The sequence below is a fragment of the Primulina eburnea genome, chromosome 2 (genome assembly GCF_022965805.1).
Source record: "Primulina eburnea isolate SZY01 chromosome 2, ASM2296580v1, whole genome shotgun sequence".
NCBI lineage: Eukaryota > Viridiplantae > Streptophyta > Magnoliopsida > Lamiales > Gesneriaceae > Primulina > Primulina eburnea.
In genome coordinates, this window is record NC_133102.1 from 15,538,274 (window position 1) to 15,566,150 (window position 27,877).

General features: G+C 36.5%; 1 protein-coding gene and 1 pseudogene across 1 annotated transcript; both read left to right on the top strand.

The window, feature by feature from the left end:
- The first annotated feature begins 880 nt into the window (after nucleotides 1-880).
- On the top strand, nucleotides 881-5,650 carry LOC140824147 (uncharacterized; annotated as a pseudogene).
- A 12,960-nt stretch (nucleotides 5,651-18,610) lies between these two features.
- LOC140822991 (protein PAF1 homolog) lies at nucleotides 18,611-25,021 on the top strand. The gene is made up of 13 exons (XM_073184039.1): nucleotides 18,611-19,083; nucleotides 19,182-20,130; nucleotides 21,551-21,619; nucleotides 22,488-22,595; nucleotides 22,676-22,859; nucleotides 22,944-23,017; nucleotides 23,099-23,218; nucleotides 23,428-23,533; nucleotides 23,995-24,081; nucleotides 24,166-24,234; nucleotides 24,315-24,386; nucleotides 24,466-24,609; nucleotides 24,687-25,021. The coding sequence occupies exons 2-13, from the start codon at nucleotides 19,202-19,204 to the stop codon at nucleotides 24,816-24,818; spliced, it is 2,094 nt and encodes a 697-aa protein (XP_073040140.1). The 5' UTR covers nucleotides 18,611-19,083; nucleotides 19,182-19,201; the 3' UTR covers nucleotides 24,819-25,021.
- The last annotated feature ends 2,856 nt before the right edge of the window (nucleotides 25,022-27,877 follow it).

The window sequence follows — 27,877 nt, forward strand, 5'->3', positions numbered from 1 at the left end:
TTAAAAGATAAAGCTAAAACTTGGCTACAAAATCTTAGATCGGGATACATTCGAACTTGGGATGAATTGCAACAACAATTTTTGAAAAAGTTTTTTCCATCTCATAGAACAAATTCTTTCAAAAGACAAATCACCACTTTCACTAAAAAACAAAGAGAAATTTTTTATCAGTGTTGGGATAGATACAAAGAATTGCTTAATCTTTGTCCACATCATGGTTTTGAAATTTGGAGAGTTGTTTCTCAATTTTATGAAGGCTTAACACCTAAAGATAGGCAAATGGTTGAATTTATGTGTAATGGAACATTTGAAGATAAAGATCCAAATGAGGCAATTGAGTATCTCGATTCATTAGCTGAAAATGCTCAAAATTGGGACACTATAGGTACAATCGAACCATCAAACAAGATTCAATCTCCCACATCTGGTGGAGGTATGTACACCCTCAAAGATGAACATGATCTCCAAGCTAGATTTACTTCTTGGCAATAAAAGTTTAGGCACTTGAATTGAAAAAAAAAATGGTCAATTAAAATCTATTCAAGAAATTGCGTGTCACATCTGTGATACAAGTGATCATTCTACAAAAGATTGTCTCACTTTTAAAGAATGTCTCCATGAACAAGTCAATGTTTTGAACAATTTCAAAAGGCCAAATTTTGAACCATTTTCTCAAAATTACAATCCAGGTTGGCGAAATCATCCAAATTTTAGTTTGAGGAATGATAATACTGCACAATTTTCGCAACCACATTTTCAAAATCAACAAAATTTTCAAAATTATGCACCTTATATTCCTCCACTTAAAAGGAATTTGGAAGATTTATTGAATTTTTTCATTGCAAAGCAAGAGTCTATCAAGACTCAAACTGCTCAAATCATGACAGATTTGAAAGATACTCTTGCTAAATTTGCATCTGCACTTAATGTTCATGAAAAAGTTAAATTTCCTTCACAACCACAGGCTAATCCCAAGGATCATCATTCACAAACTGGAACTTCTGGCACTCAACCGATGGATCAGGTAAAATCTATTATTACCCTTCAAAGTGGTAAGGTTGTGGAAAAATCCATTCTTGAACCTTGTGAAGATGATGATAAATCAACTCCAAAGAGTAAGGATGTGGAACCCATAACTTGCGAAGAGGAGGTTCAACAGACAGCGTCATCACCATTCCCTCATGCATTGAAAAATACAAAAAAATCAAATTTGAATTCTGATATATATGATATTTTTAAACTAGTAAAAGTTAATATTCCTTTGTTAGATGCAATAAAACAGGTACCATCATATGCCAAATTTTTGAAAGACTTGTGCACTGTGAAGAGAAAATTGAATGTGAACAAGAAAGCATTTTTAGCCGAACAAGTAAGCGCAATCATTCAAAATAATAATACATTGAAATACAAAGACCCTGGTTGTCCTACTATTTCATGTATTATTGGAAAACGAAAGATTAAAAAAGCCTTGCTTGATCTTGGAGCTAGTGTGAATTTACTTCCATATTCAGTTTATCAAGAACTCAATCTAGGCGAGTTAAAATCTACTTCGGTAACATTTTTACTTGCCGATAGATCTGTTAAAGTGCCAAGAGATATGGTAGAAGACGTGCTGGTACAAGTTGATAACTTTGTATATCATGTCGATTTCATAGTTTTAGATACACGACCTATCGAAGCTTGTAATGCAATTCCTGTAATTCTGGGTCGTCCATTTTTAGCAACTTCTAATGCTCTTATAAATTGCAGGAACAGAATAATGAAGTTGTCATTTGGTAACATGACCTTGGAGCTCAATATTTTTAATCTTTGTAAGCAACCACATGACAAAGGAGATGAAAGTGAAGATGAAAATCTTATTGAAACTCTTGTGGAAGAAAACATTCAAGAAGGGAGTACTCGTGATCAATTAGATATTTGTTCAATTGAAACTATTAAAGAAAATATTGAAATTGATCTTGATGATTTTATTCCCTATCACTCGTTACCAGGATCAGAGAAAGAATTTGAGGCAAAATATGAGAACAAAGACGAACCACCCATATTGGAGTTAAAACCCTTGCTAGAAGAATTGAAGTATGCATTTCTTGGAGAAGATGAAACATATCCTGTGGTAATTTCTTCCAAACTAGCAAGTGATCAAGAAGGTAAATTAGTTGATATGCTTAAAAGACATAAAAATGCAATTGGTTGGACACTAAAAGATCTCAAGGGCATTAATCCACTAATTTGTACTCACAAAATTCACTTAGAAGAAAATGCAAAAACATCTCAACAACTACAAAGGAGATTAAATCCACACATGAAAGATGTTGTGAAAACTGAATTCCTCAAACTACTTGATGTTGGGATTATCTACCCTATTTCTGATAGTAAGTGGGTAAGCCCAACACAAGTAGTTCCAAAAAAATCTGGCATCACAGTGATAAAAAATGAAAAAGCTGAATTGTTAACAAGTCGAGTCCCATCTAGTTGGCGGATGTGTATTGATTATAGAAAATTAAATGATGTCACTAGAAAAGATCATTTTCCATTACCATTTTAGGATCAAATTTTAGAAAGAGTAGCAGGTCATACATACTACTGTTTTCTTGATGGATATTCAGGTTATTATCAAATCCCCATTGCACTCGAAGATCAAGATAAAACTACATTCACATGTCCTTTTGGAACATTTTCATTTATAAGGATGCCATTTGGATTATGCAATGCCCCAGCAACATTTCAAAGATGTATGCTAAGAATTTTTAGCGACATGGTTGAAAATTGTTTGGAGATTTTCATGGATGATTTAACTGTTTTTGGGAATACATTTGATAAATGTCTTGAAAATTTGGAAAAATTTTTAAAAAGATGCGAGGAAAAAGGTCTTATTTTAAATTGGGAAAAATGTCATTACATGATTACTTCTGGGATTGTTTTGGGACATGTCGTGTCATCTCATGGAATTGAAGTTGATAAAGTCAAAGTTGATGTCATTTCCAATTTACCCCCTCCAAAAACCATTAAAGAAATTCTCTCATTTTTGGGACATGCTGGATTTTATAGGAGGTTTATAAAGGACTTTAGTTCAATCTCTAAACTCATTTGTAACCTCTTAACAAAAGACACTGCATTTGAGTGGACTCAAGAATGTCAAAATGCTTTTGATAAAATCATTCGACATTTAACATCAGCTCCTATCATGCAACCTCCTGTTTGGTCTTTACCATTTGAAATCATGTGCGATGCGAGTGATTATGCAGTCGGTGCAGTACTGGGTCAAAGAAGAAACGGTAAGCCTTACGTGATATATTATGCAAGTAGAACTTTAAACAATGCTCAAATGAATTACTCCACAACTGAAAAAGAACTACTTGTTGTAATATTTGCATTAGATAAATTTCGTTCTTATTTGATTGGATCAACGACTATTGTGTTTACTGATCATTCTGCTATTAGATATTTGTTGACGAAATAGGATGCAAAGCCACGACTGATACGATGTATTTTGTTGCTCCAAGAATTTGACATTGTGATCAAAGATAAAAAAAGAACCGAGAATGTCGTAGCCGATCATTTATCTAGACTAGTAACAGGATCATCTTGTGAAATGATACCAATTAACGATAATTTTCCTGATGAACATCTATTTTCAGTTACTACTACACATTGGTTTTCTAACATAGTAAATTTTCTTGTGACAGGAAAAATGCCACCGCAATGGAGTTCCCAATATAAAAGAAAATTTTTGAATTAGGTAAAAAACTTTTATTGGGATGATCCGTATCTGTTCAAGTATTGTCCAGATCAAATTTTTCGATGTTGCATACCCGACAATGAGGTAAGTAGTGTCATTAAATTTTGTCATTCAGAAGCATGCGGAGGACATTTTTCTTCAAAGAAAACGGCTGCAAAAATCTTGCAGTGTGGATTTTATTGGCCCACTTTGTTTAAAGACACCCACGAAATCTGCAAGATCTGTGAAAATTGTCAAAAATTTGGTGCGATTAAAAAAGAAACATGATGTCCTTTGAATCCTATCATTGAAAGTGAAATCTTTGACTGTTGGGGAATTGATTTTATGGGACCTTTTTCACCGTCGTTTGGATATTTGTATATTTTAGTTGCAGTTGATTATGTTTCCAAATGGATAGAAGCAATTCCATGTCGAACAAATGATCATAAAATTGTCATCAAATTTTTGAAAGAAAATATTTTTAGTAGATTTGGAATTCCTCGAGCCATGATAAGTGATGTGGGAACTCACTTTGTTAATAAATCATTTGCTTCATTAATTAAAAAATATGGTATTACTCACAAAGTAACTACTCTATATCATCCTCAAACAAATAGACAAGTTGAATTAGTTAATAGGGAGATAAAGAAAATTTTGGAAAAAACTGTTAACTCAAATAAAAAAGATTGGTCTCTGCTACTTAATGATGCACTTTGGACATATCGAACAACTTTTAAAACATCATTGAATATGTCTCCCTATAGGTTGGTTTACGGAAAACATTGCCATTTGCCTGTGGAATTGGAACATAAAGCTTATTGGGCGATCAAAACTTTTAATTCAAGCATGGATAATTGCAAAAAATGCACAAATTGCAACTTAATGAACTTGATGAACTCAGAAATGATGCGTATGAGAATTCAAGGATTTATAAAGCAAAAATCAAATCATTTCATGATAAAACAATTCTTAGAAAATCTTTTGAGATTGCTAAAAAAATTTTGCTTTATAATTCTCGACTTCACATATTCCCAGGAAAATTACGATCAAGATGGACATGCCGATATATTGTAAAGAATGTGTATCCTTATGGAGCTGTGGATATTGAAAATCCTAAAAATGGTGATGTTTTTAAAGTGAATGGACAAAGGCTTAAATCATTTTTGGAAAATGAAATCTTTCAAGAAGAGTTTATTTCCCTTTCTGATCCTTAAATTTTTATGTTGCATTTAATTTTGTTTGTTTTTATTTCAGGTTTCCTTTATCTTTTTATTTTCCCGGTTAAATGGCGGATAACGGTACTCCGTGACTCTCATAGTCGGTTAAATCAGTTTCCCACAATTGCTGATACAAAAATAAAAAAAAATCATTTCTTTTCTTTTCAAAATGGATGAAAATCTCTCAAAAATTTGTAAATATTTTCCTTCTGTTTCTGAAAATGTTCTAAGAAAAATTTATGCAGGTAGGTGTGAAAGATTGAGATTGTTAATTCAAAAAGGAATTCCAGAAGATATTCGTCTTGTAATAGAAGTTAAGGTCCGATTAGGAGGAGAAGTTCCACAATCATTGCTCATTCGGTATTTGCCTGGATTAGGAAAAAACACTTATGCGAAAAAACAAAGGGCCAAAAGGTTAGGGGTTTGTCATAAGTGTGCAAGATGGACTTGTGACAAACGATGCAGATCTTTGGGATGTGTTTCCGATAACAAAGAAGATAAAATTGGTTTCATTAAGAATTGGATGAGTAAGGAGTCTTTAGATAACATCTTATTAACTCTTGAGACGCATTCTAGTGGACATGTGCATATTGAACTTCTCCGTTTATGGAAACAATTTCAAGATGAGCGTCATAGTCTTTGGAATCCGACTAAAAAAGATCATGTTTGCCAATTTATAAGAAAATTGGATGGGAAGCATATCCTCGACTCATAGAAGGCGTTGAAGCCGTTTCTGGACGTAAAACCAGAGGAAAATTGTGAGCCACAATCACACTACTGTTTATATGCATGTGTGTCATTATTACTTTTACTGTTTATTCTGCTTACAACTATGACCCATAGTTTTGTCATGATAACATATTACCCCTATAAAATCTCTCATCTTTCTCTCTATTTTCGCAGACCAAAAAGAAAGTAAAAACATGGTTGGATCCTCTGCACAAACATGGAAAAATATTTGTGTATTTTGTGGGTCGAGTTCTGGAAAAAATGAATTATTTGTAGAAGCAGCGAATAAACTTGAAAAGATATTGACTGAGAAAAAAATTCACTTGGTATATGGAGGAGGTAATATTGGGTTAATGAGATCTGTTTCAACATCTGCTAGCATCTTGGAGGTAGTTAGGTTTTAGGTATTATTCCTACAGCTTTAGCTGTAGGAAATATTACAGGTGTTACGATTGGGGAGGAATTAAAAGTTTCTTCTATTTATGAAAGAATCACCAAAATGATTGAAAATTCTGATGCTTTTATCGCATTACCAGGTGGTTTTTGTACATTAGAAGAAATTTTTCACAATGTTTCTTGGGAACAACTTAATATCCATAATAAACCTGTGGGCTTGTTGAATATCAATAATTATTATGACAGTTTGTTGACATTTCTTGATAAAGTTGTGGAACAAAATTTCATTTCAGAAAATTCACGACGGGTGCTCATCTGTGCTTCGACTGCCGACCAATTAATTGATGATTTGGAAGCTTTTGTTCATAAGCCTGATCCGATGATAAAAAAACATTGATTGGTCGCAATCAAGCAGTAAGAAAAGAAAGTTGGATCATTGATTCAAAAATCGTGGATTGGTTTGCGTTTGTTATCTTCAATAAAATTCTAGGTGATATCTCTTTCATTACGTACTCTTTATTAATAGTTATTTTGACATTAGGGACAATGTCATATTCTGATTGAGGGGAGAACAAACTTAAAAAAATTTTAAAAAAAAATTTATTTTAAAATTAAAAAATGTTTATTATTTGTATCTTAGTAATTTTTGCAAAAATATCATACATTACATGTTTGAAAGGTTTAGATTAGAAATTGCAATAATCTATCTAAGGATGTTTAAATTTTTATTTGAAAAAAAAGTCAATTTTAATATTTTGATCACTATAAAAATATGATTTATGAAATCTTTTTGAATGATTAACCATTATGATAAAATCAGTTATTAAAGTATATGACCCAAGATATACCTGATAAGAGTGCTTAAAATTTTTAAACTAACACATATTTTGTGAGTGAGTGGAGAGGATTGAGAAAACAGCTTGCGAGCCTTTATCGATCATCAGAGAGGCTATCTATTGTTTAGATCTTGTGTTAATATTTTGAAAAAAAAATTGATATTTCCTAAAAAAAAAGAAAAAAAAAAGAAAGATGTTGAAGATCTATGTAATTTTTAAGTTATATGCTGCGACCCATTTATCTCTCATAAAAATACAAATAGAAAAAAAAAGAAAAAAAAGAGAGAAATACATTGTACAAATTAAATAAATATGTGGTCAAGAAGCATAAACTTAGTCTGATTCTATGATGTAAATAAAAAAAATTCAGGAAAAAAATATATAATAAGAACAACTGGATTTTAAATCAATGGATTTCCTATCTTTTGATTAGTTTGGCTCGTTTGTCTGTCTGCATTCTGTAAACCATTTTCCTGAGCATTTATCTGTATTTCAACTCCATGAGAGAAATCATTCCCATAAATTGAAACACTTATTAACCTGTGAGAATATGGAGTTGAGACTCTTATTAGGATTTTCTGAAGGCCATGTACATTTAACTACCTGAAAATAAGCTTTGAATTGATCAGTTCAGATTATTTCATAAATTATAATTATAATGATCTTGATATAACTTTGACATTTTTCAAATTTAATTTAAACACTTGGATAGTTCTGATTACATTTCTATTTAAACTAATCAATATGTTTTGTGTTGCTATTGTAGCGCCCTTACCCGAGCCACTACTAAACAGACTAATAAACATGCAATATTAAACTTAATACCAACAGTTAAACAGCGGAAACCAAATACTTAATCATCTTACAACCCAAATGAAAACAAAACAATAACGACAGTCTTAAACATTAATACAACCATAACAAATACATGATTCTGAACGAGAAAACTATAAACCACAGAAAACCTCCACTGGATCACCACCGAAAACCCAACTGCTCTAGCCACTGCCCTGGTCGTCCGAACCGTCCAACCTAAGACCTGCCCCGTGGAATGGGGTTCCCAAGATGAAAACAAGGACGTGAGCGACAATCGCCCAATACGAGAATGTACGAGTATACAAACTGATATGATGCATGCGAAATGCAATATGCTCGGATATCAAGGATCAAGTCAAGAATCTCATGCTCAGTCTAGAGGCGCCTGAGTGTGTAGTCTCTTATCTACCCTAGGCATGTTTTGGCTCCCACACTCATCATCAAGACGTGGACCTGCAATGTCCAGGTCATCAGAGCCCGCGGGTCCCGTCGGACACTGTAGCTCTCGATGCCCCATCGTCCACAATACAGAATAAGGCTGAGCGGCCCCAACAAACGAGGTATATCTCAAAAGATATCAGGCTCAACATGATATGTCATGCATAATATGCCAAAGCAGTAAAAACATGTATCATGCAACAGATAAATATGCAGTATATAAGTGTGTATACTACGCTTGGATATCTCAGTCAGTACATCACGTACCTCACTAAAACAATCTGACAGAAAGCTCTGAACCTAAACAATACCAACATAAAGAAATCACTAACAAACCATAACAAACATGCTACAAGTTCTCCCTAATGATCCTTAAATCACTATATAAGGATTTAGGATTATACCTGCGTTCGTCGTCAGCCCGCTGATGATGTCTCGATCTTAGTACACCGACCCTCCTCGAGTCGACACTAGCTCCGAAACTTCCCGACACCAAAGTGCCCTAGAAACTGGCTAGAAAACCTAAGGTACAACTAGAACTCTCTCTGAAGAATGCGGTGAAGGAAACAAAAGAATCGGCTTCCATTTATAGGCTGCATCTGGACTATTTCAGAAAATATGAACCAATCTTATCTGCCACGTGTCAGAATCTCATTGGTCTAGTTGGATTTCTCGAGATAATGTAATCCGAAGTAGGTCGGGTTATCCATTTAAAATTCGGTGGATACCAACACCTTAAACCCGAATTATCAATTCCTTAATAATACTAAATTAACAACTCATTAATTATGTCTTAATTAATACTTCATTCAAAATAAATATTCGGGTCATTACATCCTCCCCTCCTTACAAATATTTCGTCCTCGAAATCGAAACTGAATTACAATACAACTGAATAAAATACAACTCAAAACAAATGAGGATACTCTGAGCGCATACGACTCTCTAACTCCCAAGTCGCTTCTGCAGTACCTCGGCGTTGTCATTGCACTAGAACAAGTGGAATGGTATTGTTTCTGAGCTTTTTCTCTTTCCTGCCTAGGATTAAAAGCGGCTGCTCAACATAAGTAAAGTCTTCTTCAAGTTGAACATCTGTCGGACTAAGAACGTGCGACTCATCTGCTACATACCGTCGTAGCAACGATACATGAAAGACATTATGAATGCTGGACAAATACGGCGGTAAAGCCAATCGATACGCCAAATTTCCAACACATTCCAAGATCTCAAAAGGTCCGATGAATCTTGGGGCTAATTTTCCCTTGAGTCCAAATCTCATCACCCTGCGGAACAGTGAAACTTTAAGGAAAATTTTTTCCCCTAACTGAAACTGTAGAGGTCTACGCTTGGTATTCGCATAACTCGATTGATGATCTAGTGCAGTTTTAATTCTCTTCTTAATCAATTCCACTAGTCAATCGCTTGTTGCACTAATTCAGGTCCTTGCACTTGTCGTTCTCCTACTTCGTCCCAAAACAAAGGAGTACGACAACGTCTACCATACAATGCTTCGAACGGAGCCGTACCAATGCTACTGTGGTAGCTATTGTTATATGCAAACTCTGCAAGCGGCAGATGATCATGCCATGCTGGTCCAAAATCCAAAGCACAAGCACGCAACATGTCCTCGAGTGTCTGAATAGTCCTCTCAGACTGACCATCGGTCTCTGGATGATAGGCAGTACTCAGACTCAATGTCGTTCCCAACGCTCTTTGAAAACTTCCCCAGAACCTTGAGGTAAAGCATGGATCTCTATCACTGACTATACTTGTTGGCACACCATGATATTTAAGAATCTCTTGGATGTATAGTCTTGCCATGCGATCGAAACTATATTCTCGACTATACGGAATGAAATGTGCTGACTTAGTCAGTCGGTCCACAACAACCCAAATTGCATCACAATTCTTAGAAGACAGTGTCAAGTGGGTGACAAAATCCATCGTTACATGCTCCCACTTCCACTCAGGGATAGGAAGATTCTGAAGTAATCCTCCTGGTCGTTGATGTTCAGCTTTCACTTGCTGACAAACCAAACACTTGGCTACAAACTGGTAAACACTTCTCTTCATACCTTTCCACCAAAACTTGGTCTTCAAATCCTTATACATTTTCATGCTTCCAGGGTGGATACTCAACTTACTCCTATGAGCTTGAGATAAAATCTCGTCTCTCAATTTAGAATCTTTTGGAACTACGATTCTTCCGGACAGACACAAGGTTCCATCTGTTTGGAATGCAAAGCCAGATGTGTTGTCTCCGTTAGCTAACCTTGCTAACTTTTCCACCTTCGGATCAGAAAACTGAGCTTCTCTGATTTTGGCATACAACATCGGTTCAGATAAAATGCTCGTTACTCGTGTGTGTTCCATTCCTTTCTTATGACGGAAGTGAAATCCCAGAGAACAACAATCTTGGATTACACTTGATATGAAACTTGTCTGAAGTGCAGATAATCTCACCTTACGACTAAGAGCATCAGCTGTAAGATTCGCTGATCCTGGATGATACTTGATTTCGCAATCATAATCCTTTAACAAATCCATCCATCTTCTTTGACGCATATTCAACTCTGCTTGAGTGAAGATATACTTCAAACTCGTGTGATCTGTAAAAATCTCAAATCTCTCTCCATAGAGATAATGTCGCCAAATCTTCAAAGCAAACACAATCGCTGCCAATTCCAGATCATGAACTGGATAATTCTCTTCATGCTTCTTCAACTGTCTGGATGCATATGCAATCACATGACCATTCTGGGTTAAAATGCACCCAAGTCCTTGAAGTGATGCATCAGTGTACACAATGTACCCTCCTGATCCAGATGGCAGAGCTAAAACTGGTGCAGTTGTCAAACGTTGACGCAGTTCATTGAAACTATTTTCACAATCATGTGTCCATTCGAACTGCACATTCTTACAGGTCAGTTGAGTCAATGGTTTGGCAATCTGAGAAATTCCTGAAATGAATCTCCGGTAATAACCTGCCAAACCTACAAAACTTCTTATCTCTTGAGCTGATTCCGGTCGTGCCCAACTCAACACTGCTTCGATCTTGCTAGGATCCACTGATATCCCATCTTTGGATATAACATGTCCCAAGAAGACAACTCTGTCGAGCCAAAACTCGCACTTGTTCAACTTAGCATACAGTTGGTGATTCCTTAAGGTTAGCAACACAATCCTTAAATGTTGTGCATGCTCTTCAAGGCTACGAGAGTATACCAATATGTCATCAATAAAAACAATGACAAATTTGTCAAGATACTCCTGGAATACTCGGTTCATCAAATCCATAAATACTGGTGGAGCATTCGTCAAACCAAACGACATCATTAGAAACTCGTAATGTCCATACCTTGTTCGAAATGCAGTCTTAGGGATATCACGTTGATGAACTCGAAGTTGATGATATCCAGACCGTAAATCGATCTTCGAGTTCACTGAAGTCCCTTGCAGTTGATCAAACAAATCATCAATCCGTGGTAACGGATATTTATTCTTGACTGTTACTCGGTTGCAAAGCCGCATAGACCCATCCTTCTTTTTAACGAACAACACTGGTGCTCCCCAAGGAGACACACTGGGTCTAATGTACGCTTTGTCAAGAAGATCTTGTAACTGTTGTTTCAACTCTTTCATCTCTGTTGGTGCCAATCTATAAGGCGCTCTGGAGATAGGTGCGGTTCCAGGTACCAACTCTATCTCCGCTTCCACTTCCCTCTCTGGAGGAAATCCAGGAATTTCATCGGGGAAAACATCAGGAAATTCATCGACAACTGGAATATTCTTCACGTCGATTACATCATTTGATATGTCAACAACATAAATGAGGTATCCTTCTCCTCCTTTCGCTAAAGCTCGTTGTGCCTTTACAGTAGACACTACTGGCATTGGAGGTCGAGCTCCCTCACCAAAGAACAACCAATTCTCGTCTCCTTCTGGACGAAACTGAACGAGACGTTGATAACAATCTATTGTCGCTCTATACTTAGTCAATAGGTCGATTCCCATAATACAATCGAAATCTTCCATAGCCAATATCATCAAATTGGCAGACATGTAATTTCCCTCAAACTCTAGCAAACAGTCTACTACAAGTCGCTTAGCTAAAACCTCTTGTCCCATCGGTGTAGACACCGACAACAAAACATCTAATGACACGTAGGGTAGTTTATGCTTCTTAACAAATGTTGATGCTATGAATGAATGCGATGCCCCAGTGTCAATCAATACATATGCAAGAATACCACATAAAAGAAAATTACCTGCAATGACTCTCTCGTTATGCTCCTCAGCTTGCTCTTGGTTTAAGGCAAACACTTGCCCCTGAACTCGTGGGCGTTGCTGAGATCCTTGCGATATTCCTCCACCACGAGAACCTTGAGCATGAAAACCTTTCTGTTGAACAGTGGCCTCAAACTGTTTTCCACTATAAGACCCTGTCATAGAACCTCCGCCTCCACTCTGATTCTCCAAATTAGGGCAATCCCTCTTCATGTGACCAAAACCACCACAATTGAAACATGCACCTGTTGCTCTTCGACAATTCTCCGTCGGGTGATTGCCTCCGCAGTGGCCACATTGCATCTTTTTCCTGCCAAAGCTGTGCACCCCTCCAGAACCGGAAGAAGAAGAAGATGCAGACTTCTTGAAAGACTGACCCCTTGGTCCCAACGAACTAGAACTTTTGCTAGCTTGCATAGCCTTCCTCCTAGCAATACTGATCTCGGCTTGACGACAACGATTCACTAATCCTTCGTACGAAGTAGGATCATCACAGACAGAAACCCGATAAAAAATCTCTTGGTTCAAACCATTCAAAAAGTGAGAATATTTTGCTGCAGAATTCTCACTAATGTGAGGAGCGTACGACAACAGATCTGTAAAACGCTTCTGATAATCCTCAATGTTCGAATCTCCTTGCTTAATGGTCAACAGTTCCATCTCCTTCGCCTGGTGAAGAGCTGGCGGAAAGTGATGATTGATGAAGGCCTCACGAAAATGTTCCCAGCGAATCCGCCCACGCTGCTGAACTAGAATGGCAAAAACAGGTTTCCACCATTTCCGAGCTTTTTCTTGGATCATGAAATCAGCTACCTCCATCTTCTCATCCTCGTCATAGTGCAGCACTCGAAAACACTGCTCCATGATATCCACCCAAGCTTCAGCAACATCAGCATTCTCATCTCCGGTCAACGGTGGAGGTCCAATCTTCATGAAATCCATAATGTTGACACGATTCCTACGTCTCCTTTCATCATGATCTCGGTGACGCCTTCCGTCACGATCTCTACGACGATGTTCTCGGCCAGCCTCATCGTCGCCATAACGGCCATGTCCCACACTACCGTGACTGCTTCCATCTCCTGACATCTGAAAGGAAACTAAAATCAACTTCTAAATCCTCAAAACAGAATTACTAATGTCCCAAAAATCTTTGCATGCTCTGATACCACCAAATGTAGCGCCCTTACCCGAGCCACTACTAAACAGACTAATAAACATGCAACATTAAACTTAATACCAACAGTTAAACAGCGGAAACCAAATACTTAATCATCTTACAACCCAAATGAAAACAAAACAATAACGACAGTCTTAAACATTAATACAACCATAACAAATACATGATTCTGAACGAGAAAACTATAAACCACAGAAAACCTCCACTGGATCACCACCGAAAACCCAACTGCTCTAGCCACTGCCCTGGTCGTCCGAACCGTCCAACCTAAGACCTGCCCCGTGGAATGTGGTGCCCAAGATGAAAACAAGGACGTGAGCGACAATCGCCCAATACGAGAATGTACGAGTATACAAACTGATATGATGCATGCGAAATGCAATATGCTCGGATATCAAGGATCAAGTCAAGAATCTTATGCTCAGTCTAGAGGCGCCTGAGTGTGTAGTCTCTGATCTGCCCTAGGCATGTTTTGGCTCCCACACTCATCATCAAGACGTGGACCTGCAATGTCCAGGTCATCAGAGCCCGCGGGTCCCGTCGGACACTGTAGCTCTCGATGCCCCATCGTCCACAATACAGAATAGGGCTGAGCGGCCCCAACAAACGAGGTATATCTCAAAAGATATCAGGCTCAACATGATATGTCATGCATCATATGCCAAAGCAGTAAAAACATGTATCATGCAACAGATAAATATGCAGCATATATGATGCGAACGTGGACGTCCCAAGGAAAGCATGGGATCCTTTGCAGTTGCCGGAGGGACCAATCACGAGGGGTCTACTAAAGAGATTCAAGGAGGCACTACTAGGAGTCATGAGCAAGCCTGAAGGGGTCGTGATGCATTGGAGTACGTTTGGAGGCCAACGGAATGTCATTCAAGCATTGGGGGAGCTGACCGAGTCTGGACGGACCTGCACACGAACCTACACACGGGGTCCGTGTCCTTTACAACCTGAGATGAGCTTTTCCAGTGCCTGCACGGACCTGAAGACGGACCCAGGCACGGGGTCCGTGCCCTATGTATTTGGCGAAGACAGTGCCTACACGGACCCGTACACGGAGGTGAGCACGGGGTCTGTGTCCCTTGTTCCCGACTGAAGATTATTTACAGTATGTACACGGACCCGGACACGGAGGTCTGCACGGGGTCCGTGTCTAGCGTTTTCTGCGCGATTTTATTTCCTTCTTTAGAGTTTTACTTTGTTAGGAAACTAGATTCTAGTAATCCTTTTGATATGTAAGCATAATGGACGAATTTTGAACACACAATACACATATTATTTTGAGTTTTATCAAACTTGTGAGAATTTTCTCTCAACTTTTCAAGGCTTTAGTTTTGTTAAATCAAATCAAACTTATCAAAGTTTATAACTTTGTGGCGTTTGTCGGTCGTGCTTGTGCGGATTGTCGTAGGCGTCGTTCTTCGAAGGTTCGTATCAAATTTCGATTGTTATCCTCATGTTTATTTGTTGCTAAACTTTTATAGTTTAGAGGTGAATAACACATCAAATTTACTTGATTCAAAAGATCGGGAAAACACACGAGTCTTATTATCGTATTTAAATAGAGGGTGCGATTGTTTAATCGTGTTTGCTATTTATTCGTATCAAGATTCATATCATTTGGTATCAGAGCCAGGTTTATTGAATTCAAGTAAATTATCTTGTTCTTAAATTGCAGATCTGTATTATTTCTTCGTTTATTTTCAGATCTGTTTTGTTCTATCGTTCTTCGTAAATTTTTCGTGAATCTGTGATTCCCGAAATTTGTTGGTGACTTTTTTTTTTGGGATTTTCGAGTAGTACTCAAGCCAAAAAAAAAAGTACAAAAAAATTCCGAAAATTCACCATTAATTCTTTTTGATATCTTGTTCTATTTCTTTTAGAGAGTCATATTTAATTGTCTCTCACAGTAAAAAAAAAACAATATATATATATATATTATATTCGAATTTCGTGTTTACACGGTCCAAGTGAGTCGGTTGCAATTGTTCACAAGTTGAAACTTGGTTGTTTGATTTACTCAAAACACAAAGCTTGAAGCTCTCGAGGGAACTCTCAAATTTGAGTGATATTACTTGAGTGTGAGTGTTATTTCTTTGGAGTGACTAGTGAGTATTTGTTGTGAGCAAAAAAAAAAATAAGAGAGGAGAGACGAGTGAATTTCTTTGGAGTGACCGTGAGCATTTGGGTGAGGATTATTTTATTGCTACTAACCTTTTCTTGCAGGTACAAATTTGAAATTAAATGGAGAGGGAGGTAGGAGATACTTCGAATTCGGGGGTGTCCAAGGCCCAACTAGATGCGTTGTTTGGGGATTTTAGTAGGGCGATGACGACCCAAATAGAGTCGTTGCATGAGAGGTTGGGTAAACTTGAGGTTAGTGTTAGTGGGGGTAAACCTAAGCCTAAGGATTTAGGTAGAGATGACTGAGGAGTATGATCTAGGAGGAGGCGATGAGAGTCAAAATGAGAATTGGGGTAGGAATGGAAGAGATAGAGGTGAATAACACATCAAATTTACTTGATACAAAAGATCGGGAAAACACACGAGTCTTCTTATCGTATTTAAATAGAGGGTGCGATTGTTTAATCGTGTTTGCTATTTATTCGTATCAAGATTCATATCAATATAAGTGTGTATACTACGCTTGGATATCTCAGTCAGTACATCACGTACCTCACTAAAACAATCTTACAGAAAGCTCTGAACCTAAACAATACCAACATAAAGAAATCACTAACAAACCATAACAAACATGCTACAAGTTCTCCCTAATGATCCTTAAATCACTATCTAAGGATTTAGGATTATACCTGCGTCCGTCGTCAGCCCGCTGATGATGTCTCGATCTCAGTACACCGACCCTCCTCGAGTCGACACTAGCTCCGAAACTTCCCGACACCAAAGTGCCCTAGAAACTAGCTAGAAAACCTAAGGTACAACTAGAACTCTCTCTGAAGAATGCGGTGAAGGAAACAAAAGAATCGACTTCCATTTATAGGCTGCATCCGGACTATTTCAGAAAATATGAACCAATCTTATCTGCCACGTGTCAGAATCTCATTGGTCTAGTTGGATTTCTCGAGATAATGTAATCCGAAGTAGGTCGGGTTATCCATTTAAAATTCGGTGGATACCAACACCTTAAACCCTAATTATCAATTCCTTAATAATACTAAATTAACAACTCATTAATTATGTCTTAATTAATACTTCATTCAAAACAAATATTCGGGTCATTACATCTATTAACGCTTAAATTGCTAGGGACTAGCAATAAGCTGGTTGGGGAGTGTGATAAAGTTAAAAAATTGTATATTAATTAAATGTTTTATAATATAAATATATAGTTTTTGTTTTATTAAATTTTTAAATATATATGTTTTATAATAAATTGTATAAAATATAAGTTGTCGTGTAATTATAAGTTTTTACTATTTTTTACAGGTTCGATAAAACAAGAATAACCTTGGCGTTGCAAATGGGATTAAGATGATTCTTGGACCTGTAGAAAGTTGATTATAATATCTACAATATTGTTGACAAGCATGAGGTAAAAATCCTCTCACAATTGGGATCAAATTAAGCAACAAATAAAGTTACCAAAGGAGTGGCAGTTTTACCATGCTCTAGTATTTTGATCATATCTCTCAAGTTACTTGTTCAAATGGTGTGAAAAAAATACCACAACTCAACAACTCAGATATCTACATGTTTTATTTTATGTGGAAAAGAAAATTCGGATGGGAAGATTTTCAAAAGTGATGTGCATTAAAATATAATTTCTTGGAACACCAATGAAGACTTATGTGTAAAAAATAATATTTTATTTGTGGTTGTCTCCCCAAATTTGGGGTGCATTGTAATGTATTGAGATATCCCTCATTTTATGGACAAACCTTTGAGTTCATAATATTTCTCTCTTTGTTTTTCCTTTATTTCTTCATTTAAATATAATAAGCATGTTAAATTCATATTCAAAGTTTTACACTTTGAATAATGAGTAGCTAATTTCCCAAAATTGAGATGAAAATGTGAAACTCTTGGCATGATAATAAGGTTATAAAAAGTAAGAATCTATGTTTTATATTATTTAATCATTATTTATTTTTTATGTTATATTTATTTCTTTAAGTATTATTATACCCTACTTATAAGTGGGAGTTTTTATTTATTGTTTCTATATGTTACACTAAATTCTTGGAACCATTTAAATGTTAGTTTGGTATTACCAACCATTTAAAGTGGATGCCTTGATTTATTATATATGAATATATCATAATATTAATTTCTTGGTACCATTTAAATGTTTGTTTGGTATTAACAACCATTTAAAGTAGAAGCTTTGATTTATTATATATTAATATCATAATATTAATTTTTTTGTACCATTTAAATGTTTTTTTGGTTTTACCAACCATTTAAAGTGAGAACCTTGATTTAGTGTTTACAAATATGTATAGCACAATAAATACTTGACAACATTTACAAGTTTTAATATATATTATATATTTATAAGATAATAATATATAACATAATAAAAATATGATTATTTAATATATATTGGAACCATTTTATTAAGTGGATTTCAATAATGTTCATTAATGTTAACTTTATTAAAATACCAAGAGTGGATCATTTAATTTCAACAACTTAAATTAAAATTTGAACAATTAAAAATTACCAATTAAAGATTCAAACCATTAAAAGAAAAAAATACAAAAACAACAAGACATTGTAGTGGACTTGTAATTACCTTAGCTTCTATGTGGATACGATATTCGGACTCACCGAATTATACTACTTGTTAACAACCTACTATTGGGAGTGCAACAATCAAAGTCGCAACATAAAATATCCAAAATGGGCATCACATTTTACATCATTTGTCATGCATTTTATTTCATGACAATAACCATGTATTGTATGTGAGAGTCTATATATATATAATATATATAATATCCAAGTATTTCTCTGCTGCAAGGTCAAAGAGCCGTCTTTCATTGCCGTCACAAAATCACTGTTTACTACAAATACCATATTTCCCTGCTATCTATTATTACTCTCATTTCTGTACACAACACACACCTGCAAACTCATGGCATCTTTGAGTGGCATTTTGCATTCTGAGATTAATTGGTTTTTTGTTTGTATTGCTCTGCTAAACTAAACTGGGAATTTCACCTCCTCGATTGATTGGTTTTTTTTTTGGTATTTCTCTGCTAGTATTTCTTTGATACAGAATTGGGGATTTGAGATTCGTTTATCATCTTAGCCAATGCTGAGAGTAAAATATCTTCTTTGGGGATTCAAATTCATCCCTCTTGTTCATATTCTCGATCTTTCAGTTGGGTTGTTTTTAAGCCGTCAGAGCCAGCCTCGAATTTCAATTTAAATCTGCTCTCTATTACAAGGGTGGCCTTTCTTCAGTTATTCCTCCAATTCTGATTGAAAAGGGTAAGTGAATTCATTTTTTTAGGGCCAAGTGCTGTTGTACGTGAATTAGGGTTCATATCATATTGAAATTCAGTGCTGTTGTACCTTGTACTGACTAGATTGTGTGCGGAGGTTGGATATGGCTTCTTACAGGCCGTTCCATCTGCCGTCCCAGTCAGCATTTGTTCCACCACCGCCGCCTCCACATCCAAATCAAAACCCGCTGCAGTCTTCAGCAGCTCCACCGCCGTCACTTGGTGGAAATCAGTACTCTCAGAATTTGGGTCCTTACAGCAGCAGTGAGGGTTCAAATTACAGTCAGAATTATTCTCTATCAAACCCTAGCTCCAATTACCAACATTCAGGGTATGGAACTTCTTCAACACAACATCATTTTAACCCTCCCTCCCGAAACCAGATGCCACCGCCACCACAACAACAGCCATTTCAATATCAGCCTCCACCACCACCGCCGCCGCCAGAATCTTCTTCTTACCCTGCTCTGCCCCCATTGCCACCACATCCTACCCCAGCTCCTCCAATGTACTACCCCCCATCTTCTCAGCACTCTCATTTCAATCAACCTCAGCTTTTGCAGCCACCGCCTCCCCCACCTCTTCCGTCCTCTCCTCCTCCGCCTCCACCTCCATCGCAGCCCTTATCGCCTCCTCCATTACCTTCTGGCATTCCCCCTGCAGGAACGAGCAGGGAGAATAGGCATGGGCATTCTGGGGCTCCATTTAAGCAAGACCACAAGCCCCCAGTACTGCCAAATGCAAAAAAAATGAGCGATCCTCAGGGTTCAGGTAGGGTTGAGACAGAGGAGGAAAGAAGGTTTAGGAAAAGGAAGGAGTATGAAAAGCAAAAGCAAGAGGAGAAACACAAGCAGCATATGAGGGAGACTCAGAATAAATTGCTGCAGAAGACCCAAATATTGGCCCCTGGGGGGAAGGGCCATGGGTCAATCAGTGGATCACATATGGGCGACAGGAGGAGCACTCCCTTGTTAAGTGGTGACCGAATTGAAAACCGACTGAAGAAACCAACAACGTTTCTCTGCAAGATGAAGTGAGTATGTTTGGCTGGTTTTCCTGTGAATAAGTCCTTTAGCGAGTTAATTGTTGCAATTAGGGTCGATAATTGTGCGCACAAATCAATGCAGATTATGTTTATACCGAACCCTACATATGATATTTTACTTGTCTTTTGTAGACATTGACATGCTATGGAGTTTGATCGATTAGTTTTTCTGTGATCTGTATCTTCTCATATTATTTACTATGGTGAGAGGATTGATTCGCCTTGATGGCATATTTGATTTTGATAATCTAATTTATGCATGTACATTTTATTTAGTCTTCATTTGGTAGTTGAACATTTAATTGATATGCCATCTACGCATTTAAGGAACCAGATACGTTATATTGATTTGTGACATCTTATAAAACATCCATGGCAGGCTATTGCATGGAACAGTTTGTTATACATTAATTTGTGTGTTAATGTGCACCAGAGCACAAGTACATTATGGGTCAAGTATTTTTAGAGACTGAATTATTTATCATACCTTTCTGTTTAGAAGCAAGTGGCAAATGAAATTTACTAGCCAATCTATTTATAGGATTTGGAAGTCTGATAATGGGTTGTTTGATTTAAGTGGCGATACGGGCTTACAAAGTCTTTAATTTGCCTGAAATTTGGAATTTTTTTAAATGGAATTATGTGGTAGTTCTAGGTCTTGTGATACTCTATAGTTCCATTTCTGTCTCAGACTTTGAACCCACGTACGCGTATTACAATCATTTCAAGAGATTGTTTTGTGCCAGGTGAAAATACAGTTTCGCCCTTCTCTCACTATATATGCTACTGCAGTCGTCCCTTGAACCCCAATTTACTCGTGTCCTCTTTGTTTTTCCCAATGTTCTGTTTGGAAATGCCCGTACTTCACACCTAGCATCATTCTTCCACCACCTCGTCCTGAACAAAGTTAAGTTATTTGGTATGAATCGGTCAATTTGTATTATTTTAGGTTATCCAAACGCTATATCTCAACATAAAAAAATGTGCAGATGAAAACCCCTAAATTTTTACTCATAATAGATCTTATCATGTCTGATAAACAAAAAAGCCATACGGCTTCTTCATCGGAGAGGAAGAAGTCTAAGATTTCAGATTTTGTGTGTGATTTTAGGTATGTTTTTTTTTTATCACTGATTCACACTTCTTGATGTTATTGTTTTCTTGTAAGTTGAATAGTTGATGCATAAATTTAAATGGTTGAACAAGCACTAAAAGTGTTTTGATATCGAAATTCGGGTTGTATCTGCTTTTCACAAAGGGGAAAATAATCCATTCTGTGGTTACCCTAGATCTGGCATTTTTCCTACCATGAATGAATAATTGACAAGAGTTGAGATTTAAAAGGTTGTTTTTATTCCTTTTCGCATTTTATGATGAACATTCACTTCTGAGTTTGTGATATTTGTAGGTTTCGTAATGAACTGCCAGATCCTTCAGCTAAGATAAAGCTTTTGCCTTTGAAAAGAGATCCAGATCGGTATAGAATCTTGTTTGCTATAATTCACATTTTTTATCGCTTCACGATATCAATAGATAGTATTTTCTATGGTTGAAAATTTAGTTTTGTTGTTCAACCATAGCTGTTGACATCAAACTATCATGCCTTCATTGAAAGAACTACTATTGATAATACTCTTTCCTCCTTTAAGTTTAAATCTTTATTGTTTATGTACTTGCCAATGCAAAAACCAGCCTGGTGTTGAAGCTCATAGCTTCATATGAACCACAAGAAACTGCAAAAAATTGTGAAGTACCAAAAAGAAATAGTCTCTTTGGAAAATTAAATTTTAGTGGGGCTCAGTTACACATTTTACAGAGCCTTTTAATTTCTTTACTTTGTGTTTTATGTTTTCCAGATCAGAGTTGGACTGTCCCTGCCATATAGATGATTAAAGTTTGATTTGGCTGAACTTGTGTAATTAAATGGCAGTAGGGAGAAGAGAAAACTATGTTTATGTTCATTTGTCAGCTGCCCTATCTTATGTTGATATTGAAGTCTGTCATATTCCTTTTGTCTGCTGCCTCTTTCTAATTTGTGTGAGAAGACAGAGAAACATCATAATTACACGTCCCCTGTTTGAATCTTCATTTTCTTGGTCTATGGTAGGCCTGTGTGAACGATGGTCAGCTGTTCCTTGAAGGTCATATGTTTCCCACTTAGTGTGTATTGAGGCATTATATTTATTGGAGACAAAAAATGATTTGGGTATTTATTCCTTGTATATGTTCCTTAATTGAATACACCTCCACTTATAAGCAATTAATCAGGCGGCATAGCTGATGGTGCTGTCCTTGCATTCTTCTTGTACAAAATTTTACATATAGCTTATGGTTTGAACCTACAGATACTGTAGATATCAGATTACATCTTTGGAGAAAAATTGGAAGCCTCAGCTTCACATTGAACCAGACCTTGGGATACCCCTCGACCTTCTTGATCTGAGCGTATACAAGTAAAATTATTCTGCCTTTCATCCTGTTTCTCCATTACCATGACACATTATCTGACTTTCTCATCCATTTTGTTGATTAGTCCTCCCAAAGGTCCAAGAATACCCCTTGATCCAGAGGATGAGGAATTGTTGCATGATGATGAACCTATAACCCCAATTAAGTTAGACGGCCTTAAAAAGAAAGAGAGGCCTACTGACAAAGGTGTTTCTTGGTTGGTCAAAACTCAGTATATATCTCCGCTCAGCATCGAATCAACAAAGCAGGTAATATTTTACTCTTTTCTCACTAAGGGTATGGTGGACACTGCTGAAACTTGAATGTGTGAATAACTGATTATGCTTTTGCAGTCTCTGTCTGAAAAACAAGCAAAGGAATTGCGAGAATCTCGAGGGAGAAACCTGTTGGAGAACCTCAATAGTCGGTTAGTGATTATTTTCATATCTTCTTATCTGTAGAATTTTTTTAGCTCTTATCTCGATGATTTATTTTGCCTTTGTTTCAGGGAAAGGCAAATCCATGATATTGTGGGTTCATTTGAAGCGTGCAAGACTCCCCCTGTTCATGCAGTGAATCCCAAACTAAAACCTTTAAAAGTTCTTCCTCTTTTTCCATATTTTGAGAGGTATAGTTTTTTTTTATCCTTTTATTTAATCTTGTTTTTCGACTATCAAACACATCTTGTTGCTGGGTGCTTGTCAATTGTGTATGGGGAAAATGCTTTCCTTTTTTACTTCTTTTTTATTTCATTTAATGTGGTTTATTCTTTGCATCTAATCGTAAAGCATTATTTGTAAACCAGAAGCTTATGTGTCGATGTTCTAATTTTTCCAGGTATGATGACCAGTATGTGGTTGCAAATTTCGATAGCGCTCCAACAGCTGATTCAGAAATCTACAGCAAATTAAGTGCAGCAATTCGTGAGGAGCATGAATCTAGAGTGAGTAGTGATTAATTTTTGCTTAATGAATGCATCATGCCATAGGCTAAATAATGTTGCGCCCCCCCCCCCCCTCTCTCTCTCTTAATTTCACTACTATTTTTTCTTCTGCTTGTACTACTATCATAGAGTTCGCCTAATCGTTGCATTTGCTATGTGTATATTGGATAAATTTAGGAATTTGGGAGCTCAAGTCTTCCTCTCATTTTGAGGCTTTGTGCTACTAGTGTTTTTTTACAGTTTCTGTTCTATCTTTAGCTTTTATCAAAAGCTTTGACCTGTTCTACATTGATTAATACGTGGCATTGTGCAGCATATTTTTAGCACCCATCTACTTTATATATTTCTAATAGATCTAGATGTTTTAGATGTTCGAGAAAATAAAAATATTATGTTTCAACTATATATATATTCCGAATGAAGAATTTAAGAATTGGTGTTTATTTTTCTCAACTTTTCAGGCTATTATGAAAAGTTATGTTGCTTCAAGCAAGGATGCAGGGAAATCCGATAAATTTTTGGCATATATGGTCCCATCAATTGATGAGGTAGGATAGTTGGTCAAATTAAGACGAGTTTGATGTGATTTTTGCCAAAGTTAATTTGGCATTTTTTTTCGTTTATTGTTGCAGCTCGAGAAGGATGCGTACGATGAAGAAGAAGATATCTCATATTCATGGGTCCGGGAGTATCACTGGGATGTATGTTTTGTGATGTAGAGTTATTTTGATTCACTTTACTGAAGCTACCTATCATATTATATCCTGTTCATTCCTGGCAGGTACGAGGCGAAAATGTCCAGGATCCCTCAACTTATCTTGTGGTATTTGGGGAATCAGATGCCAAATACTTGGTGAGTCTTGTTTTCCAGCGAAGCCTTTGATTTCTGCAGTTCATTCTTATCCTTGTACTAACTCGTGATCTGCGTTTAGCCGCTTCCTACAAAGCTTGTTCTTAGGAAAAAGAGAGCGAAAGATGGAAAGTCAAGCGAGGAGGTGGAGCATTTTCCTGTGCCGAAATCTGTGACCATAAGGAGGAGATCAACTGTTGCTGCCATGGAATTGAGAGACGAAGGGGTGCATTTATTTGTTTTACCATCTTATATCCGGGGGAAAGCTATCGATTCTGGGCTTATTGTTTTTGTGATTGGCAGGACATTGTAGGTTCAAAGGCCAGTACTTTACCTTTGAGAAACAAAAGGGGCAATGCTGGTCGTCTGCATAGGGTCGTGCAGGACACAGATGGTGATCATTTTAGCGGAGTTGAGGATGACTTGTCTGAGTAGTTGCCCTGCCCTTGTTAGTAACTGTCAAAAACATGAAGGAGATAGAAAGCTGAATATAATGGTTTTATTTTTCTTCTGCTGTTGCACTTGGTTGACCTGTCCATGAAACTATAGTATTTCTGAATCATCATAGGGAAAAACTACAGTATCATATAACTATGGCACCTGGTTTCGTTTTGAAATGTTTAGCTATATTTTATGTTCATATTTCGCAATATCGATTTTACCATCAGACGCATGCATCATAGTGATGATTAGTTATATTTCCGGTTTGAAGAACTCATAATCTGTCTCGAATGCCAAATCTGGGTCTAGTTACGACTTTGAAAGTTCCAGATTTGACTCGAGTCGCAGAGTTAGTGTTCATAGATATTGCTCCAAAAGTAAAAAAATAAAATCAGTCCATTCGTTATAGAGATTTATTGATATTTTTAAATAACTAAGTTTTGGATCAATGCTATGATGATGAGCTTGAAAACTTCGTTCGAAATGATGTTTGGAATCTAGTTCTACCTCCTGACCATAGCAATATAATTGGGACAAAGTGGATTTTTAAAAATAAAACTGATGAATCAAGAAACATCATTCGAAATAAAGTAAGGTTGGTTGCTCAAGGGTACACACATGTTGAAGGGTTGATTTTGATGAGACTTTTGCTCATGTTGCCTGCATTGAGTCAATCCGACTTTTGCTGGCCATTGCATGCTTCATGAAAATCAAATTGTTTCAAATGGATGTTAAAAGTGCATTTTTGAATGGTATCTTGTGTGAAGAAGTATATGTTAGATAGCCTAAAGGATTTGAAGATCCGCATAATCTTGATCACGTGTACAAGTTGAAAAAGGTTCTCTATGCTTTGAAGCAAGCACCTCGTACTTGGTATGACAGACTGACTGAATACCTACCTACTCAAAATTGGATTCAAACGAGGTGAGGTACATAAAACTCTCTTTATTCAAAAATCCAAAGGTGAGATCCTTATTTGTCAAATCTATGTTGATGATATCATTTTCGGTTCTTAATCCCAAAAGCATGCTAATGATTTTGTTGAATGCATGTCTACTATGTTTGAAATGAGCATGGTTGGTGAATTACATTTCTTTCTTGGCTTGCAAATCAAACAAATGCATGATGACATCTTTTTATGCTAAAGTAAGTATGCCAAAAATTTGATAAAGAAATTTGCTAATGAGAACACCAAGCATATGAAGACACCTATGGGCTCAAATGAAAAATTATCTAAAGATGATGCTGCCGAAAATGTTGACAACACCCTATATCGCAACATCATAGGAAGTCTCTTGTACTTGACTGCTAGTCGCCCTGACTTAATGTTTAATGTTTGTTTGTGTGCTAGATACCAATCTAATCCTAAGATTTCTCACTTAAAAGCCGTAAAACGTATCCTATGATACATAGCCGGAACCATTGACTTAGGATTATGGTATACACACGAAACCAACTCGAATTTAGTAGGGTTCTCAGATGCTGATTGGGCTGGGGGTTTAGATGATAGAAAAAGTACTTCTGGAGGCTGTTTTTATCTTGGAAATAATTTGATCTCATGACATAGTAGAAAACAGAACTGTGTTTCACTTTCAACTGCTGAATCTGAATATGTGGCAGCTGGAAGTGGTTGCACTCAACTTTTGTGTATGAATCAAATGATAGAAGATTATGTGCTTAAGAATGAACCATTAGTTATGTACTGTGATAATTATAGTGCTATTAACATTTCAAAAAAATCCAGTACAACACTCTCGAACAAAGCACATTGACATAAGACATCATTTTATTCGAGATCTTGTAGAGAAAGGATTGATTCAGAGGGAGTTTGTTGATACAAATAACCAACTGGCCGACATATTTACCAAAGCATTAGATTTTGAGAGATTTTCCAATCTTAGGAAATCTCTCAGCATGAGTTCTGCCTAATCATTCTTGGATGTTGTCTCAGATGTTACAACATCTCGGACAACATCTAATTTGCATATGCACATTTAGGACTTAGGCATACTGCATTATATACATACTGTGTAGCATAGTTTTCTGATGCACTTACGATTCCTTGTTACATTCTAAAAACTTCACACCTATACATGTGAACTTTGTCACTAAAGATTTCAAGAATGGTCACTTAACTCTAATCAATGTGACAAGTAACCCGAGAGATTAAAGTATAATCATTAATATTGCTGGGTCTGTGATTAGAAGGAAAGATGGAAAAAGCTGCCTAAAGTAGCCCAATGAAGGCTGGACTTTAAGTGTGGGAGTTACCACTTCTATTATCAAAAAATAGTTAATTTCCTAAGTGTGAGGAAAAATCAAAATTATTTTCAGGAACTGGACGTATTGACGAAGATATTGCCAACATTTGTGACAACACCTCATCTGTAAAGATATCTCATACTTGTTTCATGTTTCTATTTTTGTTACATTATGTTATTAGGCATAAATAGGTCATGCATAAACATATCATCGTGAATATTGCTGTGCCAAAAGGAAATGAGTATTTCAACAAAGTAAAATTCAGTGAAAATCAAGACTTTGCGACAATTTCTAATTTATGTGATCTTTGATGTCTAGTTGTGCTAAAATTCGATGTGGAGTTATTTTTGAAAATTTTGAAAAGTTGTTAGTCTCAAATTGTCTCAGTAATGTCTGAAAAGGTGTTAAGCTCTTAAACAGTGCCGTTATTTTCTTACCATTGGGAGAAATTCTGTGGAGTGAATAATATTTTTTTACCGTTTGGGCTCATTTGATTGTTTGATTTTGTTACCGTTGCACTGCATTCATGCTTATCTCATTTATTTACACATCCTAATTCATCATTATCTGCCTAATTGTTTCTCGAATTTCCATACCATCTTCTCACAACTTCTCTCTGTGAAATTTTTCCCCAAAGTTTTCGATTCTTCTCCTTATTTGCAACTTCTCTCGTGCAAATGGCAGGAAAGGGATACGATCGTCACGATATTCGAAGCGAGATGGGACACCACGAAAGTGTTGCCTCTCCATCACCAACATCTGCAACAACATCTACTGTAGAGCCCTCCATG